Source organism: Diabrotica undecimpunctata, chromosome 6, assembly GCF_040954645.1.
Source record: "Diabrotica undecimpunctata isolate CICGRU chromosome 6, icDiaUnde3, whole genome shotgun sequence".
Classification (NCBI taxonomy): domain Eukaryota; kingdom Metazoa; phylum Arthropoda; class Insecta; order Coleoptera; family Chrysomelidae; genus Diabrotica; species Diabrotica undecimpunctata.
The window spans coordinates 142,573,939-142,601,780 of NC_092808.1; the positions used below are offsets into that span (position 1 = coordinate 142,573,939).

General features: G+C 33.1%; 1 protein-coding gene across 1 annotated transcript; it reads right to left on the reverse strand.

Annotated features, from left to right (window-relative positions):
- On the reverse strand, positions 1–27,588 carry LOC140444005 (cystathionine beta-synthase-like). Its single transcript, XM_072535576.1, has 10 exons — positions 27,305–27,588; positions 25,155–25,264; positions 18,651–18,818; positions 16,162–16,343; positions 13,861–13,947; positions 13,464–13,749; positions 10,700–10,883; positions 4,090–4,221; positions 2,459–2,643; positions 1–187 (listed from the first exon to the last, which is right to left on the reverse strand). Exons 1-10 carry the CDS (start codon positions 27,451–27,453, stop codon positions 114–116), a joined length of 1,557 nt encoding a protein of 518 aa, XP_072391677.1. The 5' UTR covers positions 27,454–27,588; the 3' UTR covers positions 1–113.
- Between the last annotated feature and the right edge of the window lie 254 nt (positions 27,589–27,842).

The window sequence follows — 27,842 nt, forward strand, 5'->3', positions numbered from 1 at the left end:
TATTTTAAAATAGTTTATTTGTCATATTAGTATATAAAAAGTGATACATTTATTAAAAATTATACTACATGTGTACCTTTATTATCATAATTTATATTGATTATGGATTTTTTCTACTCTTTTTTGCTTTTTATATAATGTAAAAGGTCGTCGGCTGTTACTACTCCTAATGCTTTATTAACTCCGTCTAAAAAAAGAAGAGATTAGTGAGTAGCGGATTAAAAACAAATTAAAATCATTAAACATTTGAACACGAATGTTTTTGCCCGGTTGAGTTCTACTTCATGCAAAAAATGAGCTGATTATGGAACGTTATATCAGACCATTTAATCTATTTAGAAGAAGTCTGAATCATTCGCCTCTTTGTTAAGTATAGCTTTAGGTACCTTTAGGTATTAGGTTTAAAGATCATACCTAATACCTAAAAGGCTCCTTCATTTTACTTAAAGGGTCGTCTCATATTATTCCAGGTTTTTTCCAGTCACTACATAAAATAAACCAAAAGTTAAACCAAATGATATTCATGAAGTAACTATAAATAGTTTAAGAAGAAAACATAAAAAGAAAGTAACAATTTGGTTAACAATAAGTGATGAATTTGACCATTACATAATGAAAGTTCATTTTATCTAGTAATAAAACACTGAAAAATTTTGTTTTCAACATTTCCACAAAATCTATTATAATTTATTACCATTACTGCTGTTTCGGCATAGTGCTTTTCTTAAGTGCGCTAGTTTAGTTATGTATCTACACTTTATAGTCTTCAACTGATTAAGTTAAAGAGGGTAGAACTGTTTGTCTAAAGCTGGTCATAAAGAATTATATCTCTATTTTTCAATTTTTTAATTTCCATAGATTCTAATAAAGATAGCTAAAGACCTTCCTTTGGAATATGGAGAATTCGAAATTGTCATTAAAAGAATGATTGAAGAAGAAGGTGAAGTGTTTTTCTATTAATGAAAGCCCTTTTATGTTCTGCTATTCGTTTATTAAAATTTCTACCAGTTTGACCGATATAAGTTTTTGGGCAGTCACCACATTTAAGTTTGTATATACCACTGTGTAAGTGCTTTTTCTTTTGGCTCTTGTTGCTCTTGATATATTTTCTTAATTTTCTCTGCTAGTGATAATAAATTGTAATACATTTTGTGGAATTGTTGAAAACCAAAGTTTTCAGTTTTTTATTCGTTAGCAATGTTACCAAATTTGTCACACCATGTATCTTTGTTCCAAAGGTACTTGAAACCAAGTTGCTTGACTAATATATCCAGAATTCTCTATTAATCCCAAATTCAATAGATTTTTCGTTTGTTGAAGCAAGAGAAACTTATTTACCAAGTGTAAAAGTTCTACTATATTAAATGGAGTCTAAATCTACCTCACTCTTTTTAACTACATTTCTTACGAAGTATATCCATTCATTTTAACGAAAGATATCTCTTCAATACTGCTAAAACTTGTTGTAGTGGAGGGGCTGTTCTTGCTCGACCTTGGTCTCTAATTCTGTAAGGTGAGCACCGCAGAGTAGAAGCCAAGGACTGCTCAACTGTGGGTACCAGGCACCACTCAGGATTCATTAATGTGAATGGCTCTGCCGGAAGTGACTATCCATTTCGTATTTTCTCCTGACAAAAGAATGGACCAGGATAAATAAACACAAAACGGTGAGGAAGTTCAATAAGGATGGAAGAATCGTAAAGGCCAACCAGCGAATTTAAATATCTTATATATAAGACCCACATTTCATAATTTTGTGGGCTGGACAAGAAAATAATGATTGGCAGGGATAATCAGACAAATGAACTACTGAAGAGAAGAATCGATCTTGGGTGGGCAGTATATGGAAAACTGAGAGAAACTTTTAAAAGTGAACTATCCACATGCCTGAAGAGAAAAGTATTTGATTAATGCATCCTCCCAGTGTTGAAATACGGAACAGAAACACTTACTTTAGCAAATGCCGCGGCTACCAAACTGAGAATTCCGCACAGAAGAATGGAGCGATCCAAGTAACGAATAACACTGCGAGACGAAGACAATAAAAAAACGAAGAGGTCAAGAGGAGAACCAGGGTGACTGACGTCATCGAAAGGATTGCCAGACTAAAATGAAGATGTGCAGGACATCGTTTAAAGAGGTTATTGGAATAAAGACCAAGGGAAGATAAGAGAAACGTCGGTCAACCACCTACACAATGGGGTGACTATTTTAGGAAAAGAAAATAAAAACTGAATGAGAGTGGCGCAAGATAGATGGCGTTGGAAACACGAGGAAGAGACCTATGTTCAGCAGTGGACTTTTGAGGCTGAATGATGATGAAGACCCATATATGAACAATTCATCTTTTTTCTTTTCTTTTTATTTCATTGCTGCTATTTTGAAAATTACTCAAAGTAAACTTTCATAATCAGAGGCAAAATATAAAGAGTCACCTGGTGAAAAATTCAATACTTACTGTCTGTTTCCAGTATCACGACGTAAGGTTCAATTTCTAAAACTCTGGATACAAGACCGAGAGAACTTGCTTTGGGTAATTTAGAAAACATTCTCTCTAAGCAATTATTGATTTCATCTTTCGGTGAGTCTTCTGCTATGAGGCGGTTGAGGGTTTTCCTTCTTGTAGCTAATCCAACAATATTTCTAAAATGTATAAAGAATATTAAAGTACGTTGAGATTCTTTTTATAAAAGATAACTGAAAAGATCATTTTAGTTAACAACAGAATCTATTTTAAGCAGTGAGTATATTTTATGAAAGTTATGAGCGCAACTACAAGTTTTACTATACTTAGATTCCTAGATTACTCTTATTTAATATACATATTGGGAAAAGACAAACCTTCACTTCGTGTATAAACATAATTAGAGGAACTTTTCCTAATATAGTATTCAAACGATTTTTGTGTATACCCTATATCTACATTCAGTTTAACAGATCTTGGCTTCTAAGAGAGTCTATTAGTCTAATTGCTAACAGTTATGCTTAAAATATTGTAGGAGTATCTGCGAGGTCCATTGACTGCTGTTAGAACCAGGAACCCTTATCCCTACTCCCTCTTGTTCTTTACCCATCAGTATAAAATGTGACACCACCTTTTGTGATTTGAATAATTTCGTTTAGTGTTAACTGTTGATGATAGTATTTAGTTTGAGTTCAAAATGTTGTTTTTCAGACATAATCTCTGTAGCCATCTTGGATTGCAATATTAAAAACACTTCAAACTTTACAGTCCCAATAGGATACTGGGTTTTAGATCCTCAGTATATCTAAGCCTAAAGGCACTTTCTAGAGCAATTGTTCTTACATGTTCATCATGTCTAGACTGCCGTGGGTGCGATCACATTTCACATTACACAATCGAGTCTTGGCACTTTTTGCTACTCTATAATCGCTTTTTGCTGATTTATTTTGTTCCACCAAACTAGAGCAGCTTAAGTAACTATGAGTCTGACAAGTGTTATTATGTGGCCAATTTCTTGTTGTTAAAACTGCCTACATTCACAGTACTTGCGAAATCCAATTCTTCTATAAAAGAAAGTTTGAGATTTCGCAAATTAAGTAGTACTGAATTCCTTTTTTCACATGTCTTCTCAGTTTATTACATGTATCGAAGATAGCTCGAAACCGAAGTTTCCAACTTGAAGCCGCTGAAGTTCAGTACCGAGCATTGTCATGCGTTAAAAAATATCTTTAACGTATGTGACGGAAGGTAGTATAATATGTTCCTAGATGTTCATTATGTATTGCATTGAAGTCATAGTCTCTTATCAAATTCAGTAAAAAATTATCATTTATACTACCCCACTGACTTGTGCTGTCAAATCTTGTAAAGACACATTAGTCATAGTTTTGTCGATGCCATTGTCATCGATTTGACAAATACAGACATGCGATATTCGGCGAGTCCCGAATAGCAAATATTTGTTATTTGGCAAGTAGTCAAACAGTTTGTTGCTTGTCCTGAAAAATTGCTGAAATGAAGCTCCATCTTTTTTTGCACCAGTATCTTCAATTATACTTTAGCATGTATACCTAATTATGCTTAATTTCTTATATGTATTTCACTTAACACCATATTTTACATACTCATTGTCCACAACTGGCAAATAGTCAACATTCAGCTCATCTAAAGTAGCTAATACTTGGGCGGGATGGGTCGATTTTCCAATATTTCGGCAGGGTTTGAACGACAACTCCGTAACATTAATATCCCACCACCTAAAACAAATAGTTTTATATAGAACAAGAAGTACTCACCAATGTAATAAGGTGGATCTCAGAAAGTAAAATATTTGTTACATATTTTCATCTTGTTACAAATACAAGACAAAACTTTCAAACACTACTTAAAATAGAGGCTATTAAAAGTCTATTAGTAGTCTATTAGAAGTTTTGATTAATATCTCCTACATTTTTTTGGAAATGCCTGGGAATGAAATGTAGGAATATTTAACAGTGGTTTATTCCAGTAAAAAAAAATCAAATACTGTCAGGCCAAAAAAATAAAAATAACAATTATTCAACAAAAATGAAAAATACAAATCTATGAAATAAGGAATTTTAAGGACAAATTAAACATTTTAGTATCTAACATAGGTTATCTGGAGCGACGATACGGGCTCTTATGCGTCTTTTTAAGTAGTCCCAAACATGCTCAATTGGGTTTAGGTCTGGACTGACTGCTGGCCAATCTAGACCTTGAGTACCCTTCTTTAAGATATTGCGTTGTTATTGGAGCAACGTGTGGGAGAGCGTTTTTAGTCATAAGAACAAAATTATCTCCAATAATTGGAACAAAAGGCACGTCATTTTCTTCAAGAATCTCTCTTATATACTGCATAGGCGTGGCCACAGCGGGTTCCGCTGGTGCCTTGGAGTAGCTATATCTAATACGGGCTACCACCGTTGCTATTTTAACATTAAACGCGGCGATATAAAATTTTACTCGAAGAAAATATTGATGGCGATAGAGTAGGTAAGAAGTTTTGATAAACGCCCAACAGTTAAAAAAACTCTAGGCATTTACTACAGGACATTTAATTTTTTTTATTTTTAAGGTGAATAATATGTATTTATATTAAAAACAAACTAATCAAACGTAATTATACTATATACAAGGTTTCATTTGTTTTTGTTTCAGCTTTTTAATCGTTTTTTATTTTTTTTTAATTCGCTAAGCAAATTGCTCACCGGCGCGTCTGTAAACTGGAATACGTCTGTTGGATCCACAAAGTGCAAATCTTGACTCATCCGTAAAGAATATTAGTCCAGTCACAGTTTATTGCTTTATTCTTTAGCTATATACTGTGGCCCAGTCGTTAATCCCAATAGACATGTTCTCGTGCGAACTACCACCTACGTTTCTTGATTTTTTCGTTTATAACAAGCAAGAGCTGCTAAAAGTATATCGTTATCTGATATGTTTCTGATTTGAAAGTAAAACTCATACTGCAAAATCGGTACGTGTGTGTTCCCATCCGATTTTCAACATTATTGTACTGCAATTGCATTCGACAAAATCGCACTGCGGCGTTGGAACGTGAGTGGCGGGCTTTAACGTGACATACGGTGTGCCCTCGTTAACAGCGGAGCAGTAGCAGACATTCTGACTCTGATTCCAAATTCTCATTGATACTTATTCGAACATACATTACGGACTGTGAAAAGATCATTTCGCAGTTGCTTAGCTGTAACATGACGTGTATGCAAAGTCTGTAGACGTAAATAACCGTCATCTGCAGGGTTCGTGCACCTGGGACGTCCTGGACCTGGTCTTCTTGTGTAAACTCCAGTTTCTCTATACCTTCTTAAAGCTGTTTAAACGCTGGATTACCTAACATCAGCAACATATTGCTGCGATTGTCAATCTCCAATTAAAGCTATGATTTGTTTACTTTCTATTTTGACAAAAAATCGTTTCAACCTTGAAATGTTACTGGTTTGTAAACACCTAAAGGAGACCATAGACGAGTATTATAACATTCTCCTAAAAATTAAAATTACTTTTAAACTTTTTCCTGTTTTAAAAATTGTGCGATACTTTTTGTGATTAGTGTATTTCAAGTGCCATATTTTTCTGCACTTCGTGCAGAAAATGCATATTCTTAAATATATATTTAGATAGGTTTAGATTATTTTCCATTGTCAAGTGATTTTCTTCCATTTAAAAGTTATCATTCACTAATTTTTACTTTCTACTATCATATTTGTTCTTAGAGATTATATCAGTTTGTTTTTATTTCGAATTGTTAGTTGGTGGCCAGTGATAACGTTTATGATAGATTTTCTGTAGCTTTCTTGGTTTTAAAGATATTTTGCAGTGCCAAAAAGTTTTTTTTTAAAACATCTGAATGCTTTTATAAAATCTTGCAAGTTCTACTAATTTAAATATTGTATTTATATTAAATTTTACATTAGCTTTGACGATTCGATATCCAATGCGGAAATCGTTTTATTTAAAAATTTAAAAAAATATTAGTACAAAATAAAGAGTAGTTTAAGTTTGTTAAACTCAAAATAATGAGTCGAAAAGAACAAATCACTTAACACGTTCCTTGCGGATGGCATACATGTGAGCCACATGGTGCCTTCACCAACGTACGGACGACGAGCACCTATGCCATTGATTATACACATTTTTAAGATGTGTTTTTTTGTCGGTAGTGTACCGAATGATTTTAATTTATTATCAGGTTGTTGGATAAGGTATTCTTCACTTACAATTACATTGGTTTGCGAATTTATAAACAACTGAAATATCATACAAACGAATAAAAATAATGGTTGTGTTAGGTAATATTTTAAGAAATATATTTTTAAGTATATAAGATTTTGTATACAATTATTATCTTACACATATAAACCCTAAAGACGAGAGTTCACTTGTGATTAGAAAAGGTTGAAAAAACTTATGATCTTTGAGTCGACAAGGGTGGAGTAAATATTTTTAAAATCAACATTAAAAAACGTTGAAAGATAGTAAATTGCAATTATGCGAATATATTCTAACAAAAATTTGTGAAAATTTCGAAGCAGGTCCGTCGCGGCCTAAAATTTCTAAATTATGTAAAATATCTGCCAAAAATCAAAAAATAATTGTATTGAAGAAGAACTATTACACTTCTTACTCGCAAGCGATAGTGAGATAGATGAGTTGAACCGAGCGATGTTTCTTAGAAACCTAGTAGATACCGCTCTCGACATAAAAAAATAAAATAAAAACGAGTTCTGTCATTATAAAAATTTACCATTTTACCATTGCCTTATGTGTCATGAAAAACCAGGCTTGATAATTGATAAAGATGGGATGAGAGCTGACAACAAAAAAGTAGAAGCGATAAGAAGATTGAAGGATCCGGAAAATAAAAAGAAATTACAACAAATTTTGGGAATGGTAAATTATTTAAGGGCATTCATTCCAAACTTGTCAGAGATTTCCACGCCCTTAAGAGAACTCTTAAAAAAAAAGGAATGCATGGGTATGGACATATAGACATTCTGATGCACTAAATAAAATAAAAGAAGTAATTATATCAAGTAGTGTGCTTGCCAATTTCAATGAGAAGTTACCAACCGTGATACAGACTGACAGTAGTAGTAATGGCTTGGGGTGCTGTCTCTTACAGAATAACAGACCGGTAGCATTTGCATCTAGGGCGCTAACGACAGCAGAGTCAAATATGAGTCAAACTGAAAAGGAGTTCTTGGCAATCCTATATGCATGCAATAAATTTCACAATTTTATCTACGGAAGGAAAGTGCAAATTGATTCTGACCATAAGCCTTTGGAGGCATTAATGCATAAAGGCATTGCGGACATAATGTCGCCGAGATTACAAAGGATTAGGGTAAGATTATCTAAATATGACATAGAGGTAAAATTTAAGCCAGGCAAGTTCATGCATGTGGCAGATTTATTATCGAGGAATTTTATAAAAGATGAAGTGGATGATGATAAATTTATTACAGAAATAGTTCATACTATTGACATGACTGATGAGAAGAGAGAACAATTTAGGACTGAAGTGGATGCTGATGAGGATCTGAAACTAGTAAAGAAATATTGTATACAAGGGTGACCCAAAACCTTGTCAAGAGTAAGCGATTTAATTAGGTATTATTATTATATAAGAAATGAACTATATTTACTTGACGGACTAATATTTTACAAAGACAGAGTTATAGTCCCAAAAATATTGAGAAAGAGCATGCTAAGATTATTGCATTCGAGTCATTTTGGCATTCAGAAAACCCAACAGAGAGCAAGACAGATATTACATTGGCCACAAATGAACAAAAGTATAGAAGACTGGGTAAGAAATTGTAGCAAGTGTGAGATATTTAAAAGTCATAATGCTAAAGAACCACTATTACTTAGAGAGTTGCCTCAAGCACCTTTTGAAAAGGTAGCAAGTGATATATTAGATTATGGTGGACAGTCATATCTAGTTCTGATCGATTATTTTTCTAAATGGCTCCATATAGTGAAAATTAATTCAAAAACTTCTCAGGTGGTCATCAAGGAGTTAAAGAAAATTTTTTCAACACACGGAATACCCTACGAAGTCATATCAGATAACATGCCTTATAATTCGTGGCATTGTCAGCAATTTGCTAAAGACTGGGATTTTCGGTTTGTAACGTTCAGTCCCCGCTATCCACGGTCTAATGGGCAGGCAGAACGAGCCGTTCAAATTGCAAAAAACATGATTAGAAAGTGTGACGACTTAGATATGGCGCTCCTGGAGTATCGCAATACTCCAATAAATGGAACAGATAAAACACCGGCCCAATTAGTGACTAACAGGGTTCTTAGATCGAAGCTACCATCAAATAAAAAGCACAAAGACATAAATCTAAAGAAAGAGTGGGAGAAACAGATAAAACACCGGCCAAATTAGTGACTAACAGGGTTCTTAGATCGAAGCTACCATCAAATAAAAAGCACAAAGACATAAATCTAAAGAAAGAGTGGGAGAAACTAGAGGCTAAAAGAAACGAATATAAAAATTATTATGATAGAAACACCAAGGTAAGAAGAGAAATAGTGCCAGGAGAGAATGTAGGTGTCAGAGAGGGTAGAGAATGGAGACCAGGTAAAATTCTGGAAAAAGTAGATGAGGCACCCAGATCTTATTTAGTGCAGAAAGAAAATGGGGAAGTGGTCAGGCGAAACAGTTATCACTTGAGGCCTTCCCTAGTTAAAGCGGAAATTAAGAAGAATACTGATTTTGCACATAATGATAGATCATTAAACTCCTCATCTGGGAATCAGAGTTGTGGAGTAGAGGAACCTTCAACCTCCCAGATGAATGCTGAAAATAGAACTAGCGCTAGACTCAAAAGGGCTTCAGTGCGTTTTAAGGACTATCAAATGTAAGGGGAAAGATGTCATATCAGTAGGTTATGATTACGGTCACGGGGCTCTAGGCACAATGTATGGAGACTCTTTGTCAGTTGTCACTACTTGTCAACGTTTGTTAGAACATGGATTCTTGGAGACTTTGTTAAAAAGGATGTTTAAATAAATGTATTAAACTCAATGAAATATTATTACTTGTATTGGAACATATTTTGCAAATTTTCACAAGACCTAAAGTATTTTACTTATAACATATTAGCTACTTTTGTTTGTATACGAATATAACAACATATTTTAAATCTTCTCACTGTGACATACATGTGCGCCATCCGTTCCTGGTGCAAGTAAGTACCTTTATCTTATACCTGGTGGCATACACGTGAGCCATGCTAAAATTTTTTGTTATTTCACTATAATTATGATTAATGATTATTAATAAACATTTATTAATTATCTTATAGGAGTTTTATTAATAAATAAGTTTCAGTTCAGAGTATAGGTCTCAGGATCAGACATCCGTACGCAACGTGTTAATCCCTCAAGAGCTTCAGAAAGCTGAAAAACTTCAATGATGTTTATGGAGCCTCTCTTCATGTCTCCTGATGTCTTTTATTTGGGATATATTCTGCTTCCGGATCCGTATAAAAATCATTGTTCCAAACATACCAAAAAACACCTACATTTTTTAGCATTCGATTCTGGAGCGTTTTAAGGTTTCTACAATTAATAAAAGTGCGCAAGACTGCATACCTTGGACACATACTGAGGAATGATAAATATAGTCTTCTGCAGGTCATCATGCAGGGTAGAGTCGATGGCAAAAAGGAAATAGGTAGAAAGAGGAAGTCATGGCTACGAAATATTCGAGAATGGACAAACATGACTGTAGCCGAATTATTCCACGTTGCAAAAGACAGAAAAACTTTTCGAAATGTGGTCACTAACCTCCGTTAATGGGGACGGCATAGGAAGAAGAAGAAGACTGAAGGCCTTGTGAAGGAAGATAATTGAAGGCCTTAAATTTACATCTGTTTCAAAATTTCTTTGTAAATCAGTACTTTGTTGCTTCATATTTAACTCGACTGGTTATAGATTTTTCCATAGTTCCTTCCACTGATAAAACTGCTGTGTCATTAGCTAGTTTATTTTTAAAAATATATTAGTATTCATGGCTTATATTTACTGCTCCAAGCACAATAAATTGTAACTTACATGTGTCTCAATACCATACACTTGAATTTTATCCCATTTATGTTTCGATATTTTTGTTTATCAGCATAAGAATATTAAATAGATTAAAAAAGTTTAGTATTACCTACTGACATATTTTCTTACCAATGATTGCGAGTGTTAACACAAGGCAACAGATTTCTTTGTTCCATCCACTGATCACATACAAATTTGGTTAGGTAATTTTTGGTACCATCACATAGTAAAATCACTACCTTCTTTCCTTTTCCAAGTTTAAAATCTTTAATCGCTCTAATAGCAGCTACGAGTAGCAATCCACTGCTTGAACCTAAAATAAATCACAAATGTTCATTAAAAAAATCAATAGATATATTAAATAATTAATTTGGTAAAATTGTATCCCGTAATCAGTACTATCTAGCTTAAACTTAGGACACATCATCATCATCAACCTGTATGCGTCCACTGGTGGACATAGGTCTCCCTCAGCTCTTTCCATCTGTCGCTGTCTGCCTCCACTCAACAATACGTTTTGTCCATCGGTTGTCTGATAATCTGGCGATGTGTTCTGCACAATTCGATTTAAGCGACGTGATTTTTTTGATAGCGTCAGTTGTTTTTTTCTACGACGTATTTCTTCGTTTGGGATTGGGTCCCTTAGAGAGACATCCAACATCTGGTGGTCTAGATAAAAAAGTTTTTCATATGGTATATATTTTTAATTTTATGAAATAAAGTTATTGTTTATAAAAAGTTCTAAATGATCTATAACCTACAATAGAATCATCAGATATTAAATTTTTTTAATCATATACGCGGTTTAGAAAATTTTTTGATAAACCGCGTATATGATTGGAAAAATTTAGTATTTGATAATTGTATTTTAGGTTTTAGAATATCCAGAACTTTTTATAAAGAATAACATTTTTATAAAACTAAAAATAAAAAAGTTTTCCATATTGTGCCGACTTAATTGAACATCGGTGGGGACTATACCGAAATAACTGTTATATCGCTCTATTGATACCGATTCAAACGTAAAACTTTTGACTAATTTGTGCTCCAAACGCTATAAAAATGGCTTTTATTTTATCAGAGCAACAGCAAGCTTTTGCTGAATGCTACTTATATTTGGTTCGAAAGGCCAGAGGACAGAAAACGATTTAATAAATTATTTAGTTCTTCGCCATCATAGCAGGTGGCACCTCTGTGCTCTAACCACTAACGTGGGAAGTATTTTGCAGACATTAGTTGAACTTTTCGATTTGAATTGGTATTAACCCTGAATCGACGGAAGAGGTGGAGATTACACCGAAATAACTGTTATATTGCGCTATTAATACCGATTCAAACGCGAAAGGTTTGACTAATTTGGGCTCCAAACTTAATATATGGCTTTTATTTCATCAAAGCACAGCAAGATTTTGCAAAAAGTTACAGTTGAAATTTCCGCGGAAGTTATATGTGCTTTCTGGAGTTTTTCAGATTTGACTCCGCGTTGACTGAGTCTTCTTCAAGCATCAGAAAGAAGCGTCACTACCTGACTTGGCAATGGCGCGACCTTGCCGAAACGTCGTCAAAATAATGTCTCTCTGATGTCTTCTTCAGGGCTTCCGAGGTCTCAGTCTCCCGAGCCCCCAGACACTACTACACTGATTAATATTCACTTCACTACTGAAGTTAAGTGTGAAGTGAATATTGATCAGTGTATTAGTGTCTGGGGGCTTGGGAGACTGAGACCTCGGAAACCCTAAAGAAATAATAAAAAAAGTAAGAACTAAACAAGTATACCAAATGGGAGAAAAACAGCTTAAAATAATTTGTTAATGGTAATTTCCCCAAAAAAGACAAAATGCATAGTTATAATAGCAAATTTACTAAGATGTAAATTGGAACTGAAAGGTCAGATAATAGAACAAGTCATGAAGTTTAAATATCTAGGCATCACATTATCTAGCTACGGAAATCTCGAAACAGAAGTGGAAGATCGAGTGAATAAAGCAAACAGAGCCGCAGGTTGCCAGGATGAACCAATATGGAGAAATATAAATATCGGAAAAGAAATGAAAGGCAGAATTTACAAAACATTCATCAGACCAATAATGACATACCCGGTAGAAACAATACCTGACACAGAGAGGACAAAAAGGACGTTAGAAACATACGAGATGAAAAATTGATAGTAAAACAATATCGGACAGAGTTAGAAGTACATATATACGACGTAGATGCAATGTGGAGAACATCACAAACTGGGTAAGAAATAGAAGAGTAGAATGGAACGATCATATAAGCCGAATGACAACAAATAAAGTAGTAAATACGGTAAGAGACGGTTTCCCAATAGGAAGACGATCAGTAGGAACACCACGTAAACAAAGGAAAGACTACTTACTGGAAGCACATTGGAAAACGGACTAAGTCATGTCTATATAAAAAGAAGAAAAAGGAGAAGAAGAGGGAAACATACCCGGTCAAATACTTGAGTATACTTGGGTATTAAATTTGAAATGTGAGCATACAGAGAAATGTTATCAATTCCGTAAACCGCCAAAAAAATGAACGAGTATGCATTAAAACAAATGCATAAACGAATCAAAATTTCGCACAATCAATAAAAGAAAATTAGTAGATTTTGGACACGTTATGAGAAATGCCAAATATAAAATACCGAAGTTAATAATCTAATAAAAGAGAAACCTCATGGCTCAAGAATCTGCAACAAAATGAAGATTATACAATTGGTTTCCAACTTTCTATGAGAACATGATATTTGAGAAGAAGAGAGAAGTACGGTAGAAGTAGTTCTAGGCTAGAAGTCATATATCGCGACCGGTGTTTTGTAAAGTTTGTTTTATTTTTCAGTTTATAGCCATTACAATGTATCCCTGAAATTTTTTATTCTTACCTACTAATAGTCCTTCTTCCCTAATCAGTCTTCTACTCATAGTGTGAGTTTCATAGTCGTCCACTTTGTACCATTTTTCTGGCAATGATTGATCGCATACTGTAGGTACAATCATATGCCCTACACCTTCGACTTCGAAAAATCCTACATCTGTTTTGTTCAGCTCTGCCGGTGCCGCAAACTGTGAGCCATAGGGGTCGGCCCCTATGATTATAGTTTTAGGCGAAAGCTCTTTAAACTTTCTGCCGATTCCTGTTAAAATTCCTCCGGTGCCACATCCAATCACCTGCAAGTAGTAAAGTTGTTTGTTTAAAAATACACAAACATAATATTTACATAAAAAAGTTATTAAAAATACTTAAAAGGAAGGAACATAACATAACTTAACTATACTTACTATCATATCCACTTTTCCGTCACATTGGTAGTAAATTTCTTCCGCTGTAGTGTCGTAATGCGATAATGGATTAGAAGGATTGGAAAACTGAAAAGCAAGTATAAAGATATAACAAAATAAAAATAGATATTGTGATTTCAATACAAAGTTACAATCATTGTCTCTATGGTTTAGTTATGTCACAATAATAGGACAACTAACGAGGATCCACAACATGTGTCGTATTTTTCTTTTATTATTTATTTATTTTATTTTATTCTTAGTTTAGCGTTTTAGTCTTCTTAGTCATAATTTTAGTTTAGTTTCTTTATTAATTATTTTTCTTCTTGTTCTTCTTTAGGTACCGTCTCCTCTAAGAAGGTTGGTAATCATCACAGCTATTTTCACTTTTGAGATTGCAGCTCTCGCTGCAAGTCGACGGAACTGCAATTATACCACTTTCTCAGATTGTTGAGCCAGGAGATGCGTCTTCTTCCAATACTTTGTTTTCCCTGTATTTTTCCCTGCATTATGGTTTGTAGCAACACATATTTATCCCCTCTCATAACGTGGCCGAGATACTGTAACTTTCTTATCTTAATCGTATTCATGATTTCCATTTCCTTTTTCATCTTTCTGAGGACCTCAACATTTGTTATTCGGTCTACCCAACTTATTTTTAATATTCTTCGGTAGGTCCACATCTCGAATGCTTCAAGTCGATCGCTCACCTCTTTCTTTAAGGTCCAGGGCTCCATCCCATACAGCAGCATAATTATTTTTAATTTGGTATAATATCAACACTAAATTTGATATACCCTGTCCACGATTTCTTCGTAAGAGCCACCTGCGAGCCCAAAGGCGTCTGATCTTTTTCTTCTTACTGCTGTATGCAGTTGTTGCCGGCGTATTATTATTAAAAGTCGGGAAGCCAATGCAATCAAAGATTTACTTTCCATTATAATGGTTTCAAAATCTAATAGTTGATACCTATACTGTGTCTAATATCTCTATGACCATAAACAAAAAGAAAAATCAATAAAACATCACTCATTGTCACTCATATCATAAGTCATAACTTATCATTCAGTGTAAACACGATTTTTTAAAACATCATAGAAACGAGTGTGTCTAGCCAATTAGAACAACAACTAAAACGCCTACACGCTGCCAAACCTGCGGCACAACAAGAAGAAGATGGTTTAATTAACTTATATCAACGTATCTGGACCCTGCTGGACATTCTCTTGGAGGAGCCTCCTAGGAATGGCATCTATAGTAATAAAAAATGTTCCTTAATTATTATACGGTACATTTTGTTACATAAATCTACATATTACATTGTATTTTATGATTTAGGATTGTAACTTTTAAGCTATAGACCTCCAAGGCCTGTTAAGTTACATAAATAAGACAACTTGAGTTGTTAATTGCTCAAATTTATTAACTGGGTTAAATTAAAAATTATTTTTAAAAATGTTTCATTATTCAAAAATTTGTTTTGTATAATTTTGGGGTCATTGGTAATAAACGTTTAATAATATTTAATACCTAAGTTAAATTGTTTAATGTTTATTAACAATATATTTTAATCTTTTTTGTTGTTTATTAAAAAAACAAGCCATTAAAATATTAAAATATAATTATTATAGCCCACACTTGTGAATTCATTGTAAAATGGTTTATTATATTTATGTTAAAATTATTTAAAAACTCTCGTTGCTCATTATAGAATCACATGAAATTTTTTTAAAGTGATTGTTATGGTAGCGATAATGATTTAAAATTATTTCAGTCGTATTGTTGTATGCAAATAAATGCCGATAAAAATTTTGTGACAAGTGGTTGTAGGAATTCTACCTTCTTTGGGTTTTTTTATGAAATATCTTTAAAATTTCGCTTTAAATATTGCTTATTATGCATCATTGAAGATATCACTATCGCCCCAGAAGCAAAGAAGATTAACATTGATAATAATAGGTGACATCAAACTGGGAAACAGTAGGATGAAAAGAAAAACATACTGTACGAACGAATAGCAGATAACGACACGATTTCAAGAAGGAGCTGACATGCAGTAACGTAGCCAGGGACGTGTCCAGGGGGTCCGGACACCACCTGAAATATTATCAAATATTGATGATTTTAAAATTTAATAAATACGTAAAATGGATCATATATACGTCATTATAGTGCTTTCATTTATTAATAATATATGAGTGCAATATACACAATTAACCCAAAAATACTCAATACATCAAACATACAGTTAACCAACTTTATTTGCAACTTCATTTACTTTATTTGCAATTTATTACTTACTTGGTCCATAATAATGGAATTAGGTATTTGTTTATGAAGGGCAAGGGCTTTTCCATAAGCGCCATCTTCGCTATCCATGGGTGCTGTCATTGCGACTCTAACGGTTTCTGCCCCGAACGCTTTCATTAGATATTCCTTTTCGAGTGAGTATTTGTCTGGCATGATTATAATACATTTGTAACCTAAAATTAAAAAAAAATATTTTTATTTACCTAATATTATTCCTTACTCTTTTGTAAAATATATTATCTACGTCCTACATTTAGGGTACATATAATTAGCACAATTATTTCGCACTAATTAGCTGTACATAAGTACTCAGTTAGCAATATCTTTGCGAAACATTTACAACAAGAGGTAATGAGTAAACAGTACTATTTACTCATTACCTCTTCATACTAGCAACCACCATCAATATGGTGGACTACCATCACCACTAAACGGAATGTGGTCACCAGATGTACTTCCTTCATTCCAACATCAATCAATATTCACACTAAGATCAATAGTCATCAAACTGCTTGGGGCTATAACCAATGCAACCAAGTAATTGAATGTGCGGAACTCAAGCGACTTTTACACAATACAAAACAGAAGCCTTCTTTTTTTTTGTTAGATGGCAAAAAGCATATAATCCAGATCTAAAATTTATATCCACCATTGCCATGACCATTCCACCAGAGTAGTTCTTTATTAAAATCGCAGCTTAGTCCAGTAATAATAACTGGGCATTACTATTACCATTATAAACTTAATTCCTCAGCCTAGATAGAATTTTCGTAATGAAAACTGGGATAAGTATTACACGCAATTGGAGAGCAGTATCAAACATATCGAGCCTAAGGTAGAACAATACGAAAATTTTGCCAAACTTATAATTAGCTGAGCTAAAATACACATTCAACACGTTCTAACCAAATCGTATATTTCATGCTGGACCAAAGATTGTAAATACCTATATAATCAATACAGGGAAACTAGAGACCTAGACGTAGAGGAACAACATCTAGAGTCTCTGTACACAGCTGTACTAAAGTCCTCAAAGATTCTTGCACCAAGAGGAATAAAACAAATTAATAAAATTACAAGTGGCGAACGAGATATAGTGGTTAAAATGTGTTGCATTACAGGTTCAACAGGTTTGCAAATTTTACAAAAGTATGCCTTGCTACAATACTTAACCTTTTTCCTAATGTTTCAGGAACTGCACTATCTCCTGTCACGATCTTCCCAAGAGTTATTTTAAGCATAAAATGTTAAACGGAACACCTGCTGCTACATTAGGACTTGCAAATCCCTCAGAATGGATAAACTCAAAATTATTTGTAGCTCTTATGCGGCGTTTTATACAACACTCCAGTTCTAAAACAAATCCAACATTACTGATCTTGGATAATCATGAAAGCCACTCCTTCATTGAGACACTACATTTAGCAAAAGACAATGAAGTTACCATGCTTACTGAACCGCCACATTTTTCCAACAAATTGTAGCCTTTGGATGTGGCTGTTTATGCTCCATTTAAAACATACTATAACACTGCTATGGACTCATGGATGATGAGAAACGCAGGAAAGCCAATAACAATTATTCAAATCGGGAATGTGTCGGTTGACGGATGCGTTTGATAAATCTATGACCCCTTAGTAACATAAAGGCAGATTTAAAAAACATGCGAAATAGTGCCTTTGAGAAGGGTGATACAAATCGTAAAGTTACAGCAAAAATTTGACAAATAAAGAGCCTGATTTTCATCACAATGAAGAAATTGTCGAAACTGATGAGAAACGTCAGCTCTTCAGAAGTCCAAAACAAGTGTTTGGTTATCCCAAAGCAGAACCCCGAAAAAATATCAAAATAAGAAGAAAAGGCCGAAGAAAAATGGTTAGAAAAAAGAAGTTGGAGATAAAAGCAATTGCTCTCTCTAAAAGCTCCAAGAGGAAATTAACAGAGAGTACTTCAGCTGTGGCACTATCATCATCCAGTGATACTGACACTGATTCATTTGTATCTGATTCCTCAGATGCCGAAAGATTTTGAGTTTGGTCGTTACTAGGATTTGCCTGAGATTAATTCTTATGTGTTGGTGGAATTTCGTGATAAAAAATCAGTTTTTTATTAGCGAAAATTATTGAAGTAAACGACAATGACTTTAAAGTCATATTCTTGTATCATAGTGACAAAAGTAAAAACATATTTTTGTTTCCCACTATTGTGGACATATTGCATGTTAATAAAACTGACGTTATATGTGTGCTGACACAAATTCTTAATTGCGAAGGTACAAAACGTCAGAAGTCTGTTATTTCATTTGGCGTCAATTCGATAATATAGACATTCGTTGAGAATTTTAATTTACCTCGTTTTGTTCGAATTTATGGATTTATGCCATTTGATATATATATATATATATATATATATATATATATATATATATATATATATATATATATATACACGCAAATTTTTCAAAGATAGTAACAAATTACCTTTAATAGCACATACCCATGCCAAGGCGGCGCCTGTGTTGCCAGAACTAACTTCAATAATGGTAGCGCCAGGTTTTAAAGTGCCACTTTTTTCTGCATCTTCAATGCATCTAAGTACCATTCGATCTTTCGATGATCCAATTGGGTTTAAAAATTCACATTTGCCATCTGGAAATTATAACAATTTTCGTTACTATAATATTATATTCTTTGGATCAATAAGAAGAGATTAATTTTGTTAAAAAAAAATTATTAAAGAAACTCTATTCGCAGACGTAAGACTCGTTATATATTTTTAAAATTGAATAAAGTAATTTTATTATTTATTTATTATTTATATTTTAAACAAATAATATATTAAAATAATTTTATAAATTATGTTTGCTCCTAACGCCACCTGTTAACGTATTAACAAAGCATACGTTGTTAACTTCTGACAGACCTGTCACATTTAGGCGAAATATTAAATTAATAATAAAATATAAATAAATATAATTTGATAGTAAATTAAATTATTAAAAAAACTAAATAAAATGTTAAAAAACAATAATTGTATTTATATGAAATTATTTTAAAACGAGAAGTGTCATATAAAATTAAACAGATGATTTAATCTTCTTCTTCTTGTGCCGTCTCCACTAATGAAGGTTGGCTATAACCATTGCAAATTCGTGTCTATCTTCTGCTTTTCTTTAGAGCGTCTGTAACTTTAACCCGGTCCAGTCGCGAATATTTTTCAGTCAGGATATTTGTCTTCTACCAGGACCTCTTTTTCCTTCGATTTTACCCTTCATAATCAGCTGCAACAATTTGTACTTATCATTTCTAAGTATGTGCCCCAAATATGCTGTCTTTCGCCTTTTAATGGTGGTCAAAAGTTCTCTGTCTCTTCCCATTCTGTGCAACACCATTTTGTTTGTAATATGGTCGATCCATGGTATCTTCAAAATTCTCATAAAAAGCCACATCTCAAAAGCTTCCAGTCTTCTCATTAAGTCAACATTAATACTCCAGGCTTCGATACCATAAATAAGAATAGAGTGGATATAACATTTTACCATCCGATATTGGATTTGCAGATTGAGTCTTTGGTTACTCAAAAATTTTCTCATCTTTATAAAGGCTGCTCTTGATTGCTCTATTCTTGAGCGAATTTCTCTTTTCGGATTTAGATCTTCCGTAATCCAGACTCCTAAGTATTTGATTTTGTCCACTTGCTCAATATCTTCAATTTTATCTGGATCCTTGTAATGACTTTGCCCCTCTTAATGATAACCATGGTTTTTGTTTTCTTTATGTTTATTGTTAAACCAAACATGTTAATGTCATTTTTGTCGAGTCCTTTTCTCTTTAAACATTCCATGAGAATGTTGTTTAACTTTGTCGAAAGCTTTCTCATAATCTATAAACGCAACGAAAAGATCTTTTTGTTGGTATCGATATTTTTGGGCAAGAGTTGTGAAACTATACAGATCTTCCACTGTTCCGAAGGCGTTACGAAAACTAAACTGTCTATTACTCATATCCGCTTTGCACTTCTGTCTGAATATTCTTGCATGTATAATCTTTAAAAATGTTTTTAATAAGTGTGACATTCAGCTGATTAATCTATAGTCATTACAGTGTTTGAGGTTCTTGGTTTTAGGTAGCGGAACAAAAGTCGTTAGCAGCCATTCTCTAGGTATCTCACCAGATTTGTATATGTTGTTAAAGAATATAGTTATTGAACTTAAATTGTCTTCGTTTATAAGTTTAATCAGCTCGGTAAGAACATCATCTGGCCCAGGGGCTCTGCCAGATTTTGGGTTGTTTGGACTTCAGATTTTAATATTATTGGAGCTTCCTCGTTATCAATTTGTGTTGGTTTAGTTCTCGTGTCCATGAAAACATCTTCAATATATTTAGTCCATACTTGTTTTATTTCAATTTTGTTATTAATAAGTTTATTGTTTTTGTCAATTAATCAGTTAGGTGTATTCGTTCGTGATTTTCCAGATAATTCTTTCACTTTTTTATGTAAATTATAATGATCATGCTTTTTCTGCAATTCTTCCACTTCGATGCATGTTTCCATCATCCACTTTTTCTTAGCCTCTTTTATTTTGTTCCTTATTAATTTATGTTTTTCTTTGTACTTATTTGGGGTTTTGTTTCTATATTTTCTTCTTTGTTCCTTGATTTCCAGTATTTCTTGAGTCATCCAAGGTTTTCGGGTTTCTGTTTTCCATTGTAGAGTTTATTTATGTGTTTTTATAACATACATGTTCATTTCTTGATTGATACAAGTTAAAGTCTCAGCACGGATTTCATTTATCTTGAGTAAATGAGTATTCACATTAGAACTTTTGGATTTTATTATCTTTTTTACTCTCAATTTCATTTTTGAGACAAGGAGGTTACGGTCTGACGAGACATCTGCTCCAGGAAAAGTATTAACGCTTACAATGGAATGCTTTAATATTGTTATTAATTGGATGCCATTCATGAGTTTTAAATTTTGGAAATTTGGAAAATGTACTGTAAGATTATGTCAAGCGTTAAAAAGAGTCAAGTTAAAAACTTGTATGCTCTTATGGCATAAAAGTTTTTAACTCATTTATACATACCTGAAATTATGATAACGCTAACGCCCACTGATCTATTTATAGGTCGGGCCAAATTTCAAAAATGCAAATATATAAAACAATTTCATGAAGATTTCCATATTAAGAACAATATTACTGATAAGTATGTATAAGTAAAATTTTAAGATTTGAAAAAATGTAATTTAGGCGTTAATGGGTTAATTCCATTATCGTAACCCTTTCATGCTTCTTTTTTTTAAGTCATTCTTGCATTTCTGTTTCTCTAAATGTAGTGAGTGAGTGGTTCAATATAAATATGTTTATTATAATACAATGCGATATCATAAAACTGATCGGAGATAAATTTATTAGAAAGTTTTTGTAAGCCACTTATGACAATGTTATTATGTATATAATTCAAATCGTAGTAATTATCATCTGATAAATATTGGGATTTACACCTCATTCTACTGTTAGGAAATTACAATTATTCATGAAATGTTAAGTGTTAAAAATATTTGTTTTAATGGTTTTGGATTGCTTGATCCCTTGAGTCACCCTAGATAATACTGTTTGCCACAATTTTAAACATAAGAATGTTATATAGGTACATATCCGCACATATATACACTTATGCATTATATACATAATATTAATATTGTAACATTTATTTATAATTAAAATATTAAATAATTTTTAATCCTTTTACCCCTGTAAGTGAGACGCCGGTGGCCGTAATTGCAAATAATACATACGCGGTTGGTCGTGTTGACCATTAGAAAATTTTATTGGAATTTACCGACTACCTCAAAAGACGAAAGGTCCGACTTATTATCCTCGTTAATCCTTGTTTAATTCTTTCCGGTTTCAGGCGATTTCTTTTTGATAAATTTGGTAACTATCGTCGAAAGCACGTCTATAGTAATTTTTCTCTAAAAACCTAATTCCGAAGATTTTATTTTCGTCATGTTCCAAGTTACTAATACCGTAATTACCTAGAACTTTCCAATAGTCGTTAGAACTTTACCTTCTTAGAAATCCTATCATTTTTGAGTGGGAGATATCCCACCTTCTTGGGTAGTTTCGTAAATTTTTAGGGAAGCAACACCACTTCTGAGAGGGCAGTCTTTGAGAACAGGCGCTCGCTCATATTACCGTCTCTGTGTTACCTTCTCTGTGCATTTTTTAGTGTGTATACACTTATATAGTTTGAGTTTCTAATTCTAATACTATATTAGATTAAATATAGTTATAAAGTACCTTTTAATTTTAATTAACTTCAGTGCTTGATACAAGTAAAGTATTATAGTAAAGTATATTAATTTCAGTGAAGTGTAGCAGTCATCAAGATTTACTGTAAGTTATCATAATCAATTATCATCAACTATCTGGGCGAATCTGCGTTCGATTATTTCTTCTCCTGTAGTTAGGGTTAACTACTGATTTTGCTTTCAATTTAAAGAACATTTAATATTTGCTTACGAACTTTCTATCAGTTTTTAAGAACTTCTAAATTACGAACATTTAATTCTCAGATAATCATTAAACAACAGTGCGAACAGATAAAAAAAACTTAACTAGTGCGGGTTGGTTAAATTTTTACTTCGGTAATCTTTTTGTATTTTTTGAATTTAACTTTAATTAACTTTGTGTTCTTTATTATTAAACAATATTTAAGTTAATGTTTTATTCTTTTTTCGTAGCCGATTTTATCCCTGTAAAACACATTCGTTTTCTCGTAGTTGAAGTTGTAGCATAACATTCTGTCGAAACCTATCTATCAAATTACCATAATGAGTGTTTAATAATTAAAGTTTAGTGAAACAATAACAGAACCTTAAAATATGAACATTCATAGTAAATATCTTAATATGTACTTTGATATTCTTATCAAACAAATTCAGGAACAACAAATAATAATATCTTACAGAATGATTGTTCATAACCAAAAGTCCTTATTTATTCTTCAAACAATTAAAAAAACCAATATTTCCCATTTCTTATGGGAAAAATACACACAAATTAGAAATATTTGGAAACGTTTTTTAAATTCCCCGCCCATTGTGACGTCAGAGCTTAGGTAGTCCATTTCGAACTTCCGACTGGACACTCCTATTTTTCATAAAATCAAAGAAGGTGGGATATCTTAGACACTTAATGGGAAATCAAAAATATGAATCATTACAACTAATATTAGAAGAAAAAATATAAGGCAAACGAGTAGTACGGAATAAAAAAATCGGTTGCCTGTAAAGTCGGTTTTACGGTCGAAGATTTTACGTGACAACGTCTTTTTCTCGGTAGAATATTTATTGATATGAATATTATTAAATTGCACAATAGGAACAAGGAATTGAATGAAAATAAGAATTGCACAAATTTTAACTATAGAAATATATTTTGTTTACTAAAACATTGTACATGTAAACTTAAACTTAACTAATTTCTATTTGAGTGATTTTGTTGAGGATAGGACGATGATAGGAGAAATAGCATCGCACCAGCGGACCGGTCATGTTTGAGTGGGAGAGAGACGCAAGGCATTCGCCGGTCCGGCGGGCCTCTCTCTCGTTCGGTGACTCATCGTAACAGACGTGAGCGGGCGTTACACTTTTTCATGAGTGACTCCGAGCCACAACCTAATTTAAGACGTTGTCACGTCAAAAATAACGTGGGTTGAGAGTGGACTAATTTGAGGGTACAAAGAACTTATAAAAAAGCGGTCGAGATAAATAGATATGACAAAGTAATCTCCGATCTTCGATAAAAGTCGGGAATGCAAAAAAAAGATAAACTTATTATACATATACTACTGCTTGAATTACAACTTTTAATATCCTTTTTTAAATTTATTAGTTCATTTATTTATGATACTCATTTCAGAATTCTGAAACCATGTACTTACTAGCTTGTATAGGTATGGATACCATGTGGTTTTTAAGTCACTTGGTAGTTTGAAAAATGTTTCCCGATTGAGATCAAGCGTCACGCAGACACGCAAAATACAGGGTCTGAAGCGTAAAAGACACCATGAAGCAACACGGAATCCAGCTGTCCTTTGTGATGGTGTTATGTCCTGATTGAATCTTTATGTCACACAGGTTATCTAAAGATCACCACTATTTTGTTTATTTCACCAAGTTCCTCTTTTTGGAATGCTAAGAGCTTGTGTTAAGTCCTCCACTTGAAGTCCATTCTGTAACTATAGTCAGAGCTTGATGCGTTCTATCTATGACTGTCTCATTAAGCTTGCAGTAATACGAAATGGCTACGTCATCAGCATATTTCAGGAAATGATTTCTGTCGTTGCTGACTATATCAACCCATCTACCCCAGATAGGAGATAGGACTGCCACTCTCTGAAAATCTATGGCTACCTAGGCAGACTCCTCAGCATGTAGTTTATCTACCTGAAGCTTGTTTTGTTTATTGTTTTTAGCTGAATCGCCCTTGTGATTGCTTCGAGGTGCAATGTCTTTCCGTAGGGAATTCGTCCCTATACGCATGATGTGCCTAATATCTCGGACTTTGAACCAATACGCTGCACCATCTCTAATGTGCATATCGAGCAGTTTTTCTAGGGTATTCAGTGAAAATGAAACACAAAAAAATAGCAGATATAGTAGAAATAAAAAAAGTCAGAAATAGAAAAAAACTCAGAAATTAAAGATCAATATACGAAAATATTAAGAGAAAAAATATAAAATAAGCCAAATAAGAGGTCTTCATAAAATATAGTATAGTTTATTATGCGAAAACAGAGAAGATGGAAATAGAACCAGCATATTACACGAACTAGACCACCAGAAAGACCATTTAAAATATGGCGAAGTAGATACATAATACAGATAATATAAAAAATACGAAGAATCTAAAAATTTTTTTTTATACCGTTTTTTTTTGTCAAAAAATATATTAGATAATTTATATTTATACTCACAAATCTCGCATTCGACGTTTTCGGCTTTTGGAATCTTGTTTAATTTTACCATTGGAGTATTTCCTACAGCATTTACTATACTCGGTAGTAATTTACCTGGATACGGTTTCCTAAAACGGATCAAAGTGGTAAGTTGATATTTATTGTAAATAGAATTTAAGAATAAAATTGATACTACTGTATATACATCAAAATGACGAAACAATTCCTAGACTTTACATTTTCCATCTTCTTTCATTTATTTAGTAACATAATTTAATTTTGTTGCTTTGTGGAGCGTTTTAATGTTTCAAGTGACATCCGTATAATAAAACTGTGGTCTCCAATAAACGACTTAGGCCGCGTACAACGTCAGCGTCAAGCCAGACGTCGCATGTCGCATACAGCATACTTAATCTGCCACGGCTATCAACACTGTTGAAAAGTGACGTTAGCATTTTTTTGTAGTTGCCCCAATCCAACTCCCTGGCCATTCACTTATCCACGACCCAGCTACTCCAAATAAACCCTGAGAGCCGTTCGCACAGTTTCGTTTATTTTGCTTGCCCTATCTCTGTCCCAATAATTTCTGTCCCCAATTTTCAACCCCTTATAGCAATACCCTATGTGGTAGGCAAAATATTTCGTTACAAAATATCAACAGAGTAGGTAGCGGCACAATTTTGAATTTGATGAAGAAAGGTCGACAATTTTTTAGGTAACTAACCCCTGCTAAAATCCTGATAGCTTTCTTTATCATTCTAAAAATTTGAAGTGCATTTGTTGAATTGCCCCATATGATTAATCTATAGCTTAGGTGTGAGTGAAATTAAGAAAAATATGTCTTTTGTAATGACTGTTTCAAAGTTGACAACTCTTGTTAGTTGGCGATTAACAAATATTGAACTTGATAGTTTTTTCCAATAGTTTAACAGTCTCTTTGTTATCTGGATCATATGAAAGTTTATTACATACTTGCAGATATAACCCACTTGTTTGCAGCAAACCATGTGCTAGATTTAGTAGAAACTTCTTCGTAAGACATTTTTAAATCATCATTATTTTTTCCTGATATAACGTACGTCATATCATCTGCGAATTGTACTGATTTGTACGGAGATATGAATTTAAGCAAATTTAATAAATAATAAACAAAAGAGGTCTCAAGGCCTAACCTTGTGGGACTCACATATTTTTATGTGAGAGATGACCTTTAGACACTACCTCCTGGTGTCTGCCACATAGGTAAAAAGTTATAAGCTAAGTGGCATACCTCTGATTTCATAGTAATTATTTTGTGGAGCAAAATATCGTGTGAAACGCAGTCAAAAGCCTTCGACAAGTCGCAAAGAGAAATTGCTAGGAGTAGGGAAGCTGTACATAATATTCATTAATTTTTAGTAGGATATGGTAGAATTAATAGTGTTACGATAAATATACTGGCCTAAATTTTATGACTAATTATTCTGTTTTGTTGTAGAAATTTCGGTGGAGGTCTAGAATCAAATTATGGTGAATCCTCCAACTAGATGTTCTCGACTATTCTAGTATATCAGGATTTCATATAAAATAACCGAACTTTGATTGAAGAGAACAGTTAATAAAGAAGATTCGCGCCCGCGATTTATTAAAAAGCGTTCGCTTTTTAATAAATTATGTATATTTAGTGATAAATAAATTAATATCAGTTATTGTGCTTTTTAATAAATTTAGATAAGAACCTTTTGATAAAGACATTATAAATTAAATAGACATTGAAATAAATATCATAACAATAGGAAAAAATTGTTTAAAGCAATAGGCAAGATAGGTACTCCACCAAAGACCCTAAGATTTTCTTAATCGGAACCAAAACTGCAGTGGGATGTAAATACCAATTTAAGAATGAGATTCAATATAAAACTAGTACTTTACGCTATTATTACAGTTGAAGATGTTTTAAACAAATATAGCAGACCTTTGCACAAGCGGGTTGAGTTTCACACCCCATTTTTACAAAAAAAAAAGATAATTAACAGACAAACATGGTTCCAGATCCTAATATTTTATAAAATGAAAAAAAATGTGTAAATACACATTCGCTTGCAGCCAATTCGCGTTTGCCTTTAGACATTTAGAGTTTTGAAATTTCTGGAAGAACAAGATTTTCGACAAGTATATATTTGACTTACCAGTCCCATTTGCTATGCGGCGATTCTTCCGTTTTATCGTAATCCTTGGTCCAAGGACATCTCGATGGTCTATTAGGAAGTACAGCTTCTTTTTCCAAATCCGACTTAAATTGAAAGCCTTCGTCTTGTTCTTTGATAATTTTATGCATTTTAAATTGCACAAATATTAACTAATAAATATTTATTAACGCCCAAAAAACGTTACTGCTTAGAGCGTTAAAGAAAGTCTAAGAAAGTATTGGGTCGACACTCATAATTAGTCTTATTTATACATAGAAAAGAGTCAATCAAATTAAAGGTGAATTCCATAAAAATATTTAATTACCGGTAGATAAATGACAAGCGATAATTTTGTTAAAGATTATTTTTGACTTAATTTGAAGGCTGTAATTTAGATAACAAAGATGTAAGTGTACGGGAAATTTTTGTAATCTATTTATTGGAAACTAATCACAATCTAAACATAGAAGATATGAAATTTTGACGTTTAGGCCTTCAGATTGTTAGTCATTTTCGAAATAATTGCTCAGAATATATG

Excerpts from the sequence above, each read along its gene's own strand:
- LOC140444005 (XM_072535576.1), bottom strand. The coding sequence starts at position 27,453 with ATGCATAAAATTATCAAAGAACAAGACGAAGGCTTTCAATTTAAGTCG. Across the intron at positions 25,265-27,304 it reads CCGCATAGCAAATGGGACTG|GAAACCGTATCCAGGTAAAT; the intron begins GTAAGTCAAATA and ends GATCCGTTTTAG. Across the intron at positions 13,750-13,860 it reads ACGGAAAAGTGGATATGATA|GTGATTGGATGTGGCACCGG; the intron begins GTAAGTATAGTT and ends TACTACTTGCAG.